This window comes from Apostichopus japonicus, chromosome 5 (assembly GCF_037975245.1).
Source record: "Apostichopus japonicus isolate 1M-3 chromosome 5, ASM3797524v1, whole genome shotgun sequence".
NCBI lineage: Eukaryota > Metazoa > Echinodermata > Holothuroidea > Aspidochirotida > Stichopodidae > Apostichopus > Apostichopus japonicus.
The window spans coordinates 17,387,265-17,402,966 of record NC_092565.1 but is presented as its reverse complement, the minus strand read 5'-3'; the positions used below and the strand labels follow the sequence as shown (position 1 = coordinate 17,402,966).

At 36.4% G+C, this 15,702-nt stretch overlaps 1 protein-coding gene across 3 annotated transcripts in view; it reads right to left on the bottom strand.

Annotated features, from left to right (window-relative positions):
• Positions 1-15,702, bottom strand: part of LOC139967883 (uncharacterized) — a 60,591-nt gene that overhangs the window by 44,126 nt on the left and 763 nt on the right. For 2 of the 3 annotated variants that reach the window (XM_071972068.1, XM_071972069.1), the window contains exon 2: positions 3,832-4,097. In XM_071972068.1, the coding sequence (XP_071828169.1) occupies positions 3,832-4,097 (266 nt within the window). Of the gene's footprint in view, positions 1-3,831; positions 4,098-7,520; positions 7,780-15,702 lie in introns of those variants that run through there. The other variant, XM_071972070.1, reaches the window with a different exon arrangement.

Below are 15,702 nucleotides of genomic sequence, written 5' to 3'. Positions count from 1 at the left end.
GTAACATGTAGAAAATTGAATAAATGTGGCAGGAACTGGACAGACGGACTGTACAAAACTCTAGAATTATAGCATGGAAATGCAAGCAACTATTTGCAAGCCAAAGATCTCAAATTAATACAAAATATTTCATCTTTGTCATATATTTTCTAAATTAGTTTAGACCTCAGTGACATTCTTTTCATTTTACTGCTCTTCAGTTTGCACACATGCATATAATGTACAGTTATACACCTTGCAGGTACCAGCATTCCTCCATATCTGAAGAGCATATTTTCAATTCAGAACTTTGTTTCTTCAAAATTCACTCCATATGGCCAATTTTACATTTTGCCCTTTTCCCAATATGTGTAGTGTCTCTATAAATTGACACTGATCAAATCAGAAAGGGTAATCATCTGTTCATGCTTTGTTCATCCAGCATTTTCCGTTTTCTTTGTTCAATACCTCCACATCTGCCCCGTCTATTCAAAGTTTTAAATGTCCAACTTCACCCAGTGTTTGTTGTTACGCTTTACTGATTCAGGACAGTAGTTCTTGCCTGCTATATATGCAATCATACACTTTGCTGGTTTTGTAGTATGCATCATCCCAACATCGCTGTCGCTAGATTAGGGTCGGCCTAGGCCTATTATTTCAATAATAATTAGGCCTATCCATCGCTTTTCCGAAAAATAACACTAACAACACACATACAAAACCCAAGAGGCACTATGGTTCCTTGCTTACTGGAATATTAAAGTGTTGTATTTCATCACCCAATCATAACATTTATGCCCACATGTACCAGCTATTAACCCACAACTTTATTTCAAGTTTGGATACAATCGGATTTAAAGGTTGTGGAGTTATTACAATTTTAAAACTTTAGCCCCTCCCCAAAAATTGGGCTCAAAAAATTTTGCGCCCAAAGTTATTGAGCCCAAAAACTGTGTCCCAACATGGATTTGCAGTGAAAATATAATTTAGGACCACCCGGCCCAAATTGGGAGCAGAATTTTGGGGGACCCAGATGGCCTACATATACTGTACCAGCTATCAACCAACAACTGTACAGTATATCAAGTTTGTGTACAATCCCACTTATGGTTGCAGAGTTATTGCAATGTAAAGAAATAAAGAAAATGTTGGCCCAAAAGGTTCCAACATATTAGGCCCCACAAAATAAGGCCTAAAGAAAGTGTCCCAAAATGTATTTGAGATGGAAATAAATATGAGCCCACACAGCACAAAATTGGGCCCAGAATTCTTGGGCCCGATGGTCCACAAAACTTTAGGCCTACATGTACCAGCTATTAACACACAACTGTATACCTATGTTGGTTACAATCCTATACTTGCAGTTGAGGAGAGCAATGTACAGATTTTACGTTTGACCCCATAACCATAAGGTCAATGCCAAAAATTATAGGGTACACCTTCCGCTATATAATACATCTACTTAGCACGTATGACAATTATCCATCTCGCCATTGTTAGTTATTGCAGATTCAAGCAATTGTCACAGACGCACACCAATAGAGACACGCATGCACACATACACATGTATACCAATATACTGTATATATTTTGACACAGTCATATAGCAAGTTACAGCATACATGAGCTGTATACTGCTTACAGTACATGTATTATTGATACTGCACCAATAATATTACAGACTCACTGTCATTTATAGCATATGGTCTACTGTACATATGTAGTGTACAACTACGGTTCAATGTATACTGTGAGAAATATAGCATCTATGTACAGTACTGAATACTGTGTAGATATTATAGCATATGCTATGTACACATGATTTATAGCATACACACATACCTACTACAGTACTACAACTATAACATACTGTATATACTGCAAGTTATAGCATACATGTTCTGTATACTGTGTATGTATTATGTATGCTACACCAAACAGTACTATGATTTATAGCATACATAATGTATACATACTACAACTATCATGTATACTGCAAGTTATATCATACATACATGTACAGTATACTATTACTGTGTACGTGTATTATATCCTACACCAATAATATACAGTACTGTGATTTATAACACATGTATACATACTGTACCTATACAAACATATAAAGTATCAAAATATGCAACATGAAGAACATGCTGTAAAACATTTATGGTATGGAACACTCAGCACTAACAAACATATCTATTTAAACCAATTCAAAGCTGGCACTTTGTGAAAGAACATTCTCCCTGCGGCACTTGGTTGTGTTTCATCCTTACTATAATTTGGCTAAGCTTATAATTGTTTGAAATCACTTTTCTCAGTCGTCTGCTGCTCGATTAGACTACAATTTTCGGAAAAGACATAATTTGTTTTTCTTATTGTCCTAAGGGGGCTTAGTTTTGGTATAATTGTCGCGTTTTGGTAACTTAAGAATAAATCATCTTGAAATATCCATTACAGATTGTTTTTCGTATCATGAGCTTTGTGTTTTAGGTGATATTTGCGCTCCTTCGTCGACGTAGCGCTGCGGTATAAAAGTTGTTTAAATGAAACGAAGTTGTACAGTTTGTAGATGTAGGCCTACACGCCGCGGCAGATGTAGGCCTACACGCCACAGCAGTAGCGGGACAATTAGTAAGTGATTGGTGAGTTGTGTGATCGGCCCTTCAATTTGCAAGTGAACATGTGCATCAAACAGTGAGCGAATTATGTTATTCTCGGATTCGGTGTGACCGGGACGTCACCGTACACACACTATCCTTAGCCTAGCCTAGAGGTTACACTGTTACACTTGGCGCTGTTCATGTACGCACGGTACGGTAGGCTATATAGTATATCCGAACTTGGCATAGCCTTGGCCTAATGTTTACACCTGGTGCTGTTCGTGTGTAACGTGGTGATGTTCGTTGCATTCAAGTAATGTGCCTCAAACAGTGAGCAAATTATTCTATTCTCGAATTCGGTAGACCTGGTGCTGTTCGTTCGCACGGTAGCACTGCAGGTTGGCTATCCTAACTTGACATAGGCCTAGCCTTGGCCTAATGTTACACCTGTTGATGTTCGTGTGTAACATGGTGATGTTCGTGTGACTATTCTTAGCCTAGGTCTAACGTTATTTGCATTTAAGTGAACATGTGCCTCAAACACTGAGCGAATTATGCTATTCTCGGATTCGGCGTGACAGTGACGTCACTGTACACACACTATCCTTAGCTATTCTCGAATTCAGGAATTCAGTGTGACCGTGACCATTTTTAGCCATAACCATATGACTTTTCAAGAAGGACAGTACTGTAAATAGCCTTCTGGGGTTAAGAGTTCTACTGAAAAATCTTGCATAAAAAGCTTTGTAGTTTTCAATGGTATACACAGTAAGCTATGAACAGTGGATGCTTAGTGATAGCCACAGTAAAGAGACAACATGTTACTGACTACTGTATTTAGCTTGACAGGTACCAAATTTCATCTGTTACATTACCTGAAGGGTGCAGACTTAGTTGCAGTGAATGTAGGTATATGTTCTCATTTGTTACATTGTCTGAAGGATGTAATGACATCTTTGTCATTACATGACAAAGATGTAATGTCATGTAATATTGGTCATGAAATATTGGTCAAAAAATTGACCAATATTTCACCGCCTCCCTGCCACAGGCACTGCCCCTAATTCTATCTAATAATGCCTCTTCACCTTTCAATCGGTACAATTTCACAAAGAGCAGCCATAGTTACAGCCATAACTGTACAACCACAGTATATTGGCATATTTTATATACGGGTATATCTGCTAGTAATTATAATTCGTAAAAATAGAGGTTGAAATCTGATCCAGCATTTCGGTATTTTACTTACATATTCATTTCTTCTGCTTGCCATACCAATGAAAAGTTAGCAGAATTTAACCTGAGGTTGTTGAAGAATGGTTTAAAAACCCTGTCAGGTGAGACATGGGTGGGCTGGTTTTCTGCCCATTCCCCGAGGGAGGAATGGTTCTTGGCCGCCATTAAACAATGAAGGTAGTGCCTGGTGAATGTTGCTACCACTAGTAGACATGAAGAACATATTGTGATCTGCTGAGATGATTTAACTTTACCATCACTGACTCCAAACAGCTGGTTCTGGAAAGAAAATATTAAGTCGAAATGTCAGATAAAAATAATCAAAAGACAATCAAGAAATACAACAATTTTATGAATACGTTGGATACCAAACTGGCCAAATTATATGTCGAAGCTACAATAATGACAGAATGAACCACAGAAATATTGCAACACTACAAGAAAGTATTGCATGACATTGGCTCTACACTGTATTCAAGTAATGCATACTGAGGCATGTGACAGTAGCATTTGGTTAAATACCAAAATTACTTTTGAAGGACATTTTTAACATCTATACACTTTTCTACCATTGATTATATAATGCATTTGTGTGTTATTTTATCATTGCAGCCTCATTCAACAGTGTAGGGACTTGTAGTGATTCCATACTTTGTACACACATTCTGCCATGTAATCACCAAACTCTCCCTTGTGGATTTGTACAAGTTTGTAATATTCCGGGCATTTATCCTTTCAGGGACATAGAAAAGTTGAATCAAATCCAATTTTGTAAATCTAGTGTACTGTAAGACTAAGTACTGCACTAGCACAAAATTACATAATTGTACTCTCATGTTAAGCCTTGTACTCATATCATTTGTACTCGTACCAAGAGGAATTCTACTTGTACTAATATTAATGCTGAGCTCTCGTAGTACAAGACTGACAGTACGTACTGTACAGTATGTCACCACTGTATATTATTGCCATCTATCACCTGCACTCACAAAAAATTGGGATTCAAGAGACATTTCTGTAGTCTTCTTTGTGTTAAGATGTTCTATACATAGAAATATTTCATAGTATCGTTAACATTTTGTTTGTTCCTAAAAGTGCAACAGCCCTTTTCTCTTTTTTCGTGAGATTAAGCCTAGGTCTTGGCGGAAACAACTTCATCTTTAAAGATTTGTCTCTTACCAGCTATTGTATGAGATCAATGCTCAAGAAGAGAAAATGTCAACATACACAGCTGAAATTCAAAACCTTTCAATCAGAAGTTTGAAAATGAAAAGGATTATCCAGTCCTTAAATCTTCATCTATAGATGCTTAAAAGTTCTTAGTGAAATCTTTGTACAGTAAACAGTAGCACATCCCTGAATGACAGTCTTAAAGATCTTCTTGCAAACTGTTATTACTTTGTGGGATCACACTTTTGCAGAAACTTGCCTACATGATCACTTTGTCAAAAAGTATAGTCTCGTAGGACATTAACTGCAAACTTCATCAATGTAGATAATAAAGGCCCAGTGAATGACATCTTTATTGCACATACAGTAATGTGAATAAGCCTTTTCTTTGTGTTCATACAATGTGATTTATTTCTCCCAAAACACAAATAATTGCATCCTCTCCAAAACATAATTAAATCTACCCTTACAGTGATAGTGCTTCGGACCAAATGTATCACCTTAAGGATCTATAACAGGAAAGATAACATACTGTACTTTTGTGATTCCTTGCCACATTTTATGTGTGAACATTTAATGTAAGCTGTGCACACAAAGCAGTTGTACTTAGTATGATTCACAGACTTACATTTCAAGTGTGAAGTTCATAAAAGCTTTAACTTTGCAGTTATTGCTTCTCAATTGGAGGTCGCAATATTTAAACTATTGTGAACACAAATCAACTTTAACTTCTATCAGAAACAAAATGACTCTTGTTACACACTAAGGTGGATACGTAATCTACCAAGTATGAAGTTCACTCATGCTTTGTTTTCCAAGGTTTCCAAGCTTTGACCTATGGTGACCTCAAGTGACATTTGACCTCTACCAAAATAAACAATATGGTTCTTATACTCACTAAGGTGGATCCACATACTGAGCATAAAGTTCACCCAATCTTTGCTCTGACATTATTGAGTTAATTAGGCTATCAGACTTTACCCTATAGAGACCTCAAATGTTTGACAGGACTGTACGAAAAACAAGGCATAAATTACTGCAAACATGACAATACAAAATATACAGCACATGTTAGAGCAATTGAAGATGACTTCATAGCCAAAACAAAAACAAAAGTGGCATTGAATTTGATAAAAGAGGAACAGAAATCAAAAAAACAAAGAAAGTTGATCATGAATGCTTTCTTTCAAAAAATTTACCTTTACCACACAGCAAAAAGAAAAGAAAAACTTATTCATATATAGACATCAATAATATAGTACTACTGACAGTAGGCTACGAGGAAATTTACAGCACAAAAAGAAGTTTAAATTTATGACTGTCATCATACAGTACACACACACATACACACACACACACACATTCCAAAGCATATTTCCTTTCATTTACCACACGTTTGTGGATAATATTTACTGCCTAGCTGTTCCTTCTTAACATCATCAGTTCCTCTACCGACCCTTTTATGAACCTACAGGATGTGAAATTTCACAACCAAGGCATATAAACCAAAGGTTGATTACGTGATTGCTTGACACATGGATGTAATAATGCCATGCTTCATATTATCACTGTACGTAAGAGTGATGAAGTTCTATAGAATTCCCAGCAATTTTCAGGAATGTTGGTACCAAAATTTGACAGAATGTAAATTATGTTAGAGTAGGAAGTTCAGAAACTTTGAACCTGTATGATACTAAGAGGTAGATCAGTGGGAGGCTACTCAGATACAATTCTAAAACTGTTGCACATTGTTTTGTAGGGCACTCTTTGGGAACTGTACATGGATATTGCTATTGGCACGGAGAAGAGTGATAGTGCCAATAAAAGTTAAATTTTCCCAAATTTATACTTTCAAATTGAAATGACACTAAATAAAATTGCTGCTATTATTCTATACAACAATCTTCTATACACAACAACCTTTGTTTATCTTTGACAACTTTCTGTGATGTAACATAACTACTGTACATTAACACTTTACTCCATATTATAATTCTGAAATTCAGTAGCCAATTGTCTCCAGCTGCTAGGCCTACAGACATGTACAGTATTGTAAATCTTCTCATAAATATACTTGATCCAACTAGCCAGGTGTTGGTGGAACACCACAGTAATTTTGCACAGGCTTTCAAACACAGTGTATAACAAATTTTACATTGCTAGCTTACTAGTCTGCACCACATATTTGTTATCCGAACATCATGGTTCTCTGCCATTTACAGTAAAGAACAATCATCAACTTAGGAATAAAACTCAACAAAATCAACCAAACAGCTCCCTGCTTTAACCCTGCAATATCTTCATGTACAGTAGTACAGTAACTAATGCATTTAAACTTACTGCACTGTAGCCTAAGCTTCTTATCATAAATGAGTCACAAACAGAAGTCTTTTTAACAACTTGTTATAGCCATGTAATTAGTACGGTATGGTTACTAAATTGTTTAATTATAATCTACATGCTCCTCTCTACAGTAAATAAGAATAAACATTTCAAAGTGTTCAGAAGAGAACATTGGTACTAGATACTCACTTTGGGTGAATCTGACAGGCAGAAGAATATATGGCAAAAAATGAACGTTTAGACATGAAAACTACAACCCAGTATCTTGTAAACTTGATCATTACAAGAATAAGCCATAAACACATTCAAATGATCCTCTTCGATTATCCTTGATCCAACGATAACAGCTTCCAATCTGTGTTTTCTTTCTCTTTGTTTTATGTTTGGACTTGTAATTAACATTTTCAGGGCAAAGTACTGGAATCAGCTGACTTCAGATTTTAAGACAAAGCCCACTTGAACTTTGACAGGGCAATGAACAGAGTATTCTTAGTAAGAACAAAACTAAAGTTAAAATAAAATCATCTTGTCAAAGTCAACCTCCAGCTATATATATACTGTATTGGAGCTACAGTATTGAATGTAAAAGTACACTGGAATCATGTTCAAGTAGCAGACCTGTTTTAAGTTACATTGTTTACTTCTATTGTTATTTACTAAGATCACAAAACTGCACAGTATTTTGTATAATTTATTTACTGTCAAAGCAGATGGTGTCCTCTTGAAAACAAAAGACCATTAATTTTCATATCAATCAGCACTGTAACAGCCAAGATCGGTCTACAGGACCCACACTGTTGGTTACAGTACCTTGCCTAGACTAGAGTGTAGTTGTGTACTGTGCAGTATATAACATGGAAGTAATTATTTCATGCATGTAACAATCAAGCTGGATGTGTTCTTGCCAGGAACTCAGTTGAACTGTTACATAAATTGCCAGTTGTTTACACCTACAGTACTGTAACTTAGGTTTTATACTGAGAAAAAAAGCTTGAGTTATTCAGACAGAATGTTCAATGCACAGTAGTAACTTTGGTGAACCTACTGTACAATAGACATGTGAAATAAAGTAATAATAAAACAAAACCATCCACTTCAGAAGCAATAATATGAATAATAATAATAAGATGAACCAACTTCAGTTTTGATGAGTTAGTACAGAAGGTCAAATCTTTCTTATATGGCAATGCAGCACTGCAGTATATATAATTAAGAAAAATCTACTTCAAAGATCAGTTTTTATAAATGGATGAACATAATTAATGAAAGTGCTACAAAATAAACATGTGATTTCTCCTTGTTTTCCAGTGCTGTTAATATCTTGTAAAGACTGTGGAGGGATGTAAACTAATCAAAACAGTGTCCGTCGATTTGACATCCACACACGACATATACAGTGTGACTGTCTATCAGTGCAGCTATTCAACACAATACACAGAGTTGCAGAACACACAAAGATAAAGTACACCGCCCAACATACTAGCTGCAATTTTTTCCTCTTTGGCAGAGATTAAGAGCTGTTGTACTATAGCACCATGAAAGCTGAATTCATGGACATTTTGGTTTGTTTGTCTCTCCAAAGTCAATACAGGTTTCAACTCTCCTTTCCATTCCTTGCCATCCCACTCATTCCAGTCCTCTTCTACCCTGACCAAATACATCTCGAATCAAGACATCATTTACTGTACACCTTAAAACCACTACCAACTTGTCTCCAAGGATATATCAGGGAAAAATTTGGTGTTCAACTTTTTGTGTTAAGCAGTTTTGAAGGCTCTGAAGTTTGGTTTCTCTCATAAAACACTATGGTTCCTTCATACAAAAACTACTGTACATTTGTAGAGTGACTTGACCATTTTGCATGCATAGCATTTTGTGATGCAATTTACAGTACCGGATAAATTATCCACTGCATTATAACTATGTACACACTGTGTATTGTACTCTGACCACATAGTATCTGAGTAGTAATCTGACTGTTACTCAGGGAAAGTGAAACAATAACAGAGTCACATGTGATGTTCTTGCAAAATGGCTATCAATACAGTACAGTGTTACACTGTAACTTGTGATCATTCAAATGATCAGATCTGTTATTTACTCTCCATAAACTGTTTGAAGAGCAGTACAACATAGTAGTATGTACTGCAGCTTGCTGACGGACTCAAATGGACTGCTGGCGCCCTTTTCAGCTTTTAACCACTTTTTACTTATTCGCGATTATTGACTTTTTTATTGCGCTTTCAAATACCTATTGACATTTTTCACATTTTGTTGGTGCAATTTTCTGACAAATGGCGATGACACCTATTTATTCTTCATTTATCTGCAAATTAGCAAGGCCCGGAAAGGGTCATTTCCGGCGATCTAGGGAGTATCTTTACTCAAAAATTTCTGTACACTCCGCGCCAACCTGTGGTGGCGCTCCGCTTAGATAGTGTCAAAAGCGCCCCTACAGACCATTCTCTTCCCCCCCCCCCCTGACCAATACCCCTACTGTAGCTCCGCCACTGGCACCTACTGAAAGAAGAATAATTTGCAATGTGTTTTTCAATGGTTAAACTTATATTATTATTATTATCATTATTATTGTAACGACTTCCCCAATAATTCTAACCAATATAGAAGGGTAATAACACGGAAAATGATTTTATGTTATTGGCAGGTGATGTAATAACTGATGGATGCCTATATGATATACACATTAACAAGTAGAACGCGCGCGGAGCGCGCGAAAAAATTTTGGTTATATTTTTCGGGCAAGTCGTTACAGCCCCCCCAAATCAAATGAGGCTCCTACGCCTATGACTGTAAAGTCCTTCAATTTATCTACAATCTACAAATCAGAACATGTGCAAATCACAAGATTTGTTCTCCTAAAAGCAAGTGATAAACTGATTATTCAGTGTTTTTCATCCATAGAGAGTATTTTTGAAGTTTGGCATAATTCACAATTCTGGTCAACAACAGTCTAAGTTTCTCTGTATAAAAACATTTAGAACATATATGTGCAATGTGCATAGCAATCTAGGTATCATTCTATTAAAATATTTGTTATGTTTATTTTAGTCCATAACAGATTTGATAATAGTGGAAGTTGCAATATAAAGTACTGTTCACGATATGCTGTGAAAGTGTTCTTTATTAGGGGCAACACACATAGTGTTGTACAGCCTTCCTCTGAGTAAACAAATGGAGTGGGAGGGGGGGGGCAAATATGTAAGCAGAATTACCTATCATGAAAACTATTACTACAGTAGTATAGTGCTGCAGATCACTGTGTCAAACCCAACTTTACAGTACTGTACTTACAAGTTACAGGGGTGTACTTACAGTAGATAATCCCTGAGTGATTCTAAGGAACTGACAGTGCTTGGCTGTCAGCTCTGTTACAACATAGCACTTGACAAGTTGACAGGTTGTTTAAACAGTTTGTTACAAGGTATGATCCTTTTAACAACAGCACAAATGAAATTCAAACAAGGTAAAGACAGTGCCTAACATTGCAGTTCAGGACAAATTTATAACTGTGGTCTGAAACCGCCAAATTTCTGTTTGGACAACCAAAATCAGCTTTGTAGGTTGTCCTGCAGATGACTAGTTGTTAACATCATTTTCAGATTAAATTGGAACCTCTACACAGGTACTGTAAAAAGAAAAGAAAAAAGTATCTCCCTCCATCACACTGGACTACTGAATTTATGAAGTGGTAGGCCTATGGTCCACCTAATGGGACGTTTTACTGCCCCACAGCTGGTTCTCTTCACCAAACCAATCTTTCCTACAGTGTACATATTGGTGGCTCCTTGCAATTTTGGTAAGACTTGTCCCTAAAAAATCTAAAAAGATACTTATATATAAAGGCCGTGGCTATTCTTACGACCAGGAGTAACAATTATTTATAAACTATAACTATTCTTAAGACATCGGCGAATTTCCGGTTACACATGCGCAGTAAAGTAAATAAAGCAACTGAGCATGAGTAACCTGAAATGATTGTTACTCCTGGTCGTAAAAATAGCCACGTTAAAGCAACTGCGCATGCGTAACCAGAAATTATTGTTACTCCTGGTCGTAAAAATAGCCACTTTATATAAAACATATGTCAGTGTACACACAACATTAGGTTAAACCTATGGATACAACAAACTTTGTGAATTAAATAGCCAGCACTGTTGTTAGATGTCAACTGAGCATATACAGTACTGATTTCGCTTAACTCCCGTTAAAATTCGTTGAAAGAAAAATAACCGAAATTCTTCGTTTTTCATCGAAATTCGGCGATTTTTATCGATTTTTATCGAATTTTATCGATTGGTTATCTCAGTCATTTCCTTCGTGGAATTTTCAACGGTACGTTGAAATTCTTTTTTAAACGAAATAGAAGGTCAATTTGTGGTTACACGAAACGTCGGAAAACGCGTAACTTCGTTTATTAATATCAGTTAGACTTTAGTTCAGTCGTTTGAAAGAGGGAATATTTTCGAAAGCATTCTCATGCTTATATGAGTAGTAACACTCAAAGAAACGTGTAATTAAACTGACGGGGGACGTTTTCTGACTGTGAACCCCAAACACAGTGACATAAGTCTTAACTTCGCCAGGCTTCTAGAGAGGTTGCAGTCAAAGCTATGTACCACGAGGCACCCTTCCAAATAAGTTGAAGTTCTGTTTAACCATTTAAATAACAGTGAATGGACATATAAACTTGGTTTACTTGCAGAATACGAAAAATAGTTATTTCTAAGAGATGTAAATTTGTTTTTTTATGAGAGTTGAAGTATGAAACTTTGTTTCCGAGCGAAAACATGTTACTTGAAGCAAAATAAAGATGCCCCGCCCATTCTGCGAGGACGCTTCCATTTTTCAAAAAGGCGTTTTCTCTTTTTATTTTTTGTATTTTGTTTACATTTTAAACATGAAAATTATTTAAAAATATGTGAAGAACTTAGTAATGTACTGCAAACTATCTATAAAAAAACAGAAAAACGATGTTTTAGGCATGAATAATGTGTTCAATATAACTCAAGTAGTAGGCCAATAGTCATAAGCTCATGATAGTGTCGTCAATTCGTTTTCCCAGTTAATATTTGTGACATATATCACCCGTGTACATCGATCAATGGCATGTTGAAATCCCGTGTGAAAATATGTTGACCCCAAAAGACGCAAATGGTCGTTCTAGAAAGTACCGTCATAACATTAACAACACAAGGCCAGTTTGCTCTCTCAGGTCTGCACGTGTACAGCCATTTTTTTCACACATGGTATTATGCTGTGCATGCATTGCGGGCGGGATTGCGGCAAACATAAAAGAAAATGAATGAAAATGAAAAACTTACGATATTTTTCACAAATATTGATGCTTAGATAAGTGCTTCCTCACAATCAACGAGCTGCCTTAAAATTCGCTCCGCTTACGTAAAACTTCTATATATATAACACATGGAAAAACCCGAGATTTTACACACATAATTCCCACTGACATTGGTCACAGAACATAAGTAGGTCATTGAACTTTGCCCAAGTTCATCGCACCATGGGAACAACACAACAGATTGAACATGATGTTACATCTCCCGCCATCTGGACGCCGAGTGTAAATTTTGATGTTATATGCAAATTATGAATGGTACTGCGCAGCGCGATTAAAACTTAACCTATTGCGACACAAATTTTGGCTGTTGTTGAATTAACTTTTGTATCTAATGTAAGGTACTGTATCATGTATGTGACACAAGAGAAAGAAAATGAAATCGGAGGCTGCTCAAACCAGTTTCAACTTGATTTTTACAACCCATCGCACAACACGTTCGTGCGTAATTTGTTTTCTTAACATGACTTTTAATAAGTAAGCAGGAAAGGTGGGTAAGTTTACTAATTTAGGCGAGTTTTTGTTAAAAATCTTGTGATAGATAGACAAATATATTGTTTTTTTCTTCAAAAGTTACGATGTTGCCGAAGGCCGAGTGATATAAATTCAGTGATCTGAACTTCTGAACACCACGAATACTGATCATGTGTGTTATTCTTTTCAGCAATTATTACACGAAAGGTTCGCAATATTATTGGGCCTAATTAGTAATTAACATACATTGATCGAGTGTCTTGTTGCCTGAATTTCTACCTGCTGGGGAAAAAACCTTAATTATTGTACTCATTATGTCCTATTTTCATTAAAAGTCGAGTGACCGTGCGTCGAAAAAAAACGCGATCGGGAAACGGCGTTTAAACGTTAAACCGACCGGCAGGCGATACGGTGAAACGGTTAGCGAAATATCTGTTGGGTCACACCCTTACATAAACACACACAAAAACGACCTTATTGAATGAAAATATACTAAAAACCATATCGCAAAAACACAAAATCGCATATAACTCGAAAACGGAAGGAGATATCGACTTTTGTCGGCTGTAAAGGGATTTCCTAAACCGAATTTTGATGCGCTCTATCCACCTGTGTCATTTATGAGCTTCTCTGACGTAAGCTGCAGTACGTAATTTCTCTATACCAGTTCCGCGAAATTTATTTACTGTACGCAATAAGCATCGTTCGCTATGTTTTCTTTCACAACGAATATTCAAAGTTGTGCTCCACACGCTTCACAGATATTGTTTTATGTCGTTCATTTTCAATTCTACTTTAAAATTACCTTTTCGAACGATGCATTGCATGCTTTATTAAACATTCCTGATTAGTAAAACTAAGGAAGGATATTCAAATATGTATTATCTTCATTTGATATGATTTTATGAGCTGTTCCACTTGAAAAACGATGATAAAACCGAAAAACAAAAACATTTACTTCTCATGTGACGCATACCGGGAGACTCATAAAAACTCCCCCTTCTCATTAAATTAAATGTACATGCCGTCAGGCCAGTTGAAAGCCGTCAGGCCAGTTGAAAGCCCTCCCTACTAATGTTTGATCAGCTCTTCCCAATATACAATACTCAAATAAGCAATGAAAATATATTCATTTTCCACAGATTTCTACCCAACGTGGGCCCCAAGTCACTGCTTTATTTTCTTAGTAGTCATGGATACAATTGTTTGCAACTCTCTTGCTGGCCAGGTGTTTCAAGTTTTATTAATAGCACGACTTCTGATTGGTTCATTCAAGATAAACTTTCTATCCCTGCTGGATTGTTCTACTTATAATATGAATGAATATTTGGTTTTCAGGTAACATCCATTCCATTACGAACAGTAGGGGTAAAATAATGTTTGCTTCTAGAGGCAGCCAGCCAAAGGTTCAGATAAATACTATGCTAATTAAAAGATGGTAGGCGTGAATTTGACAAAGCCAGGTTTATGATTGGACTAAGCCTCTCAAAAAAAGTTTGGTGGTGGGGATATCCAGGGTAGGGAATACACATGTTAGCAGCAAACTGCAGGTGGCCCAGACCCAGGCTGCGACCTAAATACCAGGGCAGTCCATCTGCATTCGCGGGCACCTGACTTACAGTAACGGGTTAGGGGGAAAATAACAGGATGTTTTTTATTTTTGCGTGCATTGAAGCTGGGGGAGATTTTTTGTACGGAATGCGCTCTCAGAAAAGTTTGTTTAGTGAGTGATGTTCTGTAGTAAACGGTACTGTAGTACGTCAAGTAACACAGGAATTTATTGGAAATAAAGATCTCTTTGATATCCAGCTACGACTGTTTCATTGTGGATATTTTTTTTATTTCTAGTTTTTCTGATGCTGCGTTCCTTGGTGAGCTAACCTAAACTTATCTTAGTTTAATACTAGCCTATAACTTAAGAGTCGTAGAATGTGCTTATTACGATCGATCAAGACTAGTTTTTATTATCCTAGCCAAATCATTTTTCAAACACCTAGTAAAGAACTTACTCTATCTACAATCAAACTTTTGTAACATTTGTAATATTCCTCTACAACTTCTGGTAGAGTCTGAAAACGGCTGGAGTTAAACTAAGGATTCAACGCAAGTCACAACCTTGATATGTCTAGAATAGCCTTTGCGGTTTTTGATCGCGATAACTTTCGTGGAATTTTCGTTGAAACTTCGTTGACAACCCGTGCCCGCAGTAGTCTAAATCTTGTTAACGAAATTATTCGTTTTTAACCGATTTTCAACTTTTTTTTATCGATTTTCAACGTTTTTTATCGATCATTGATTTTTTTTTCAACGGGAGTTAAGCGAAATCAGTACTGTAGGCCTAAGGAGATTAACTGGTGAACTATCTAAATTCACAAAAGTATGGTTCAGAAAAATTGAGTTCGGTAATAACACTTCCTGCCAGTCCTTAAAGACTGCCCTACTTGAAAATATCATAATTGTTAGGAATCACACATACAATGTGATAAACTAGATTCCAAAGATCGATAGTTTTGTATTTTGGAA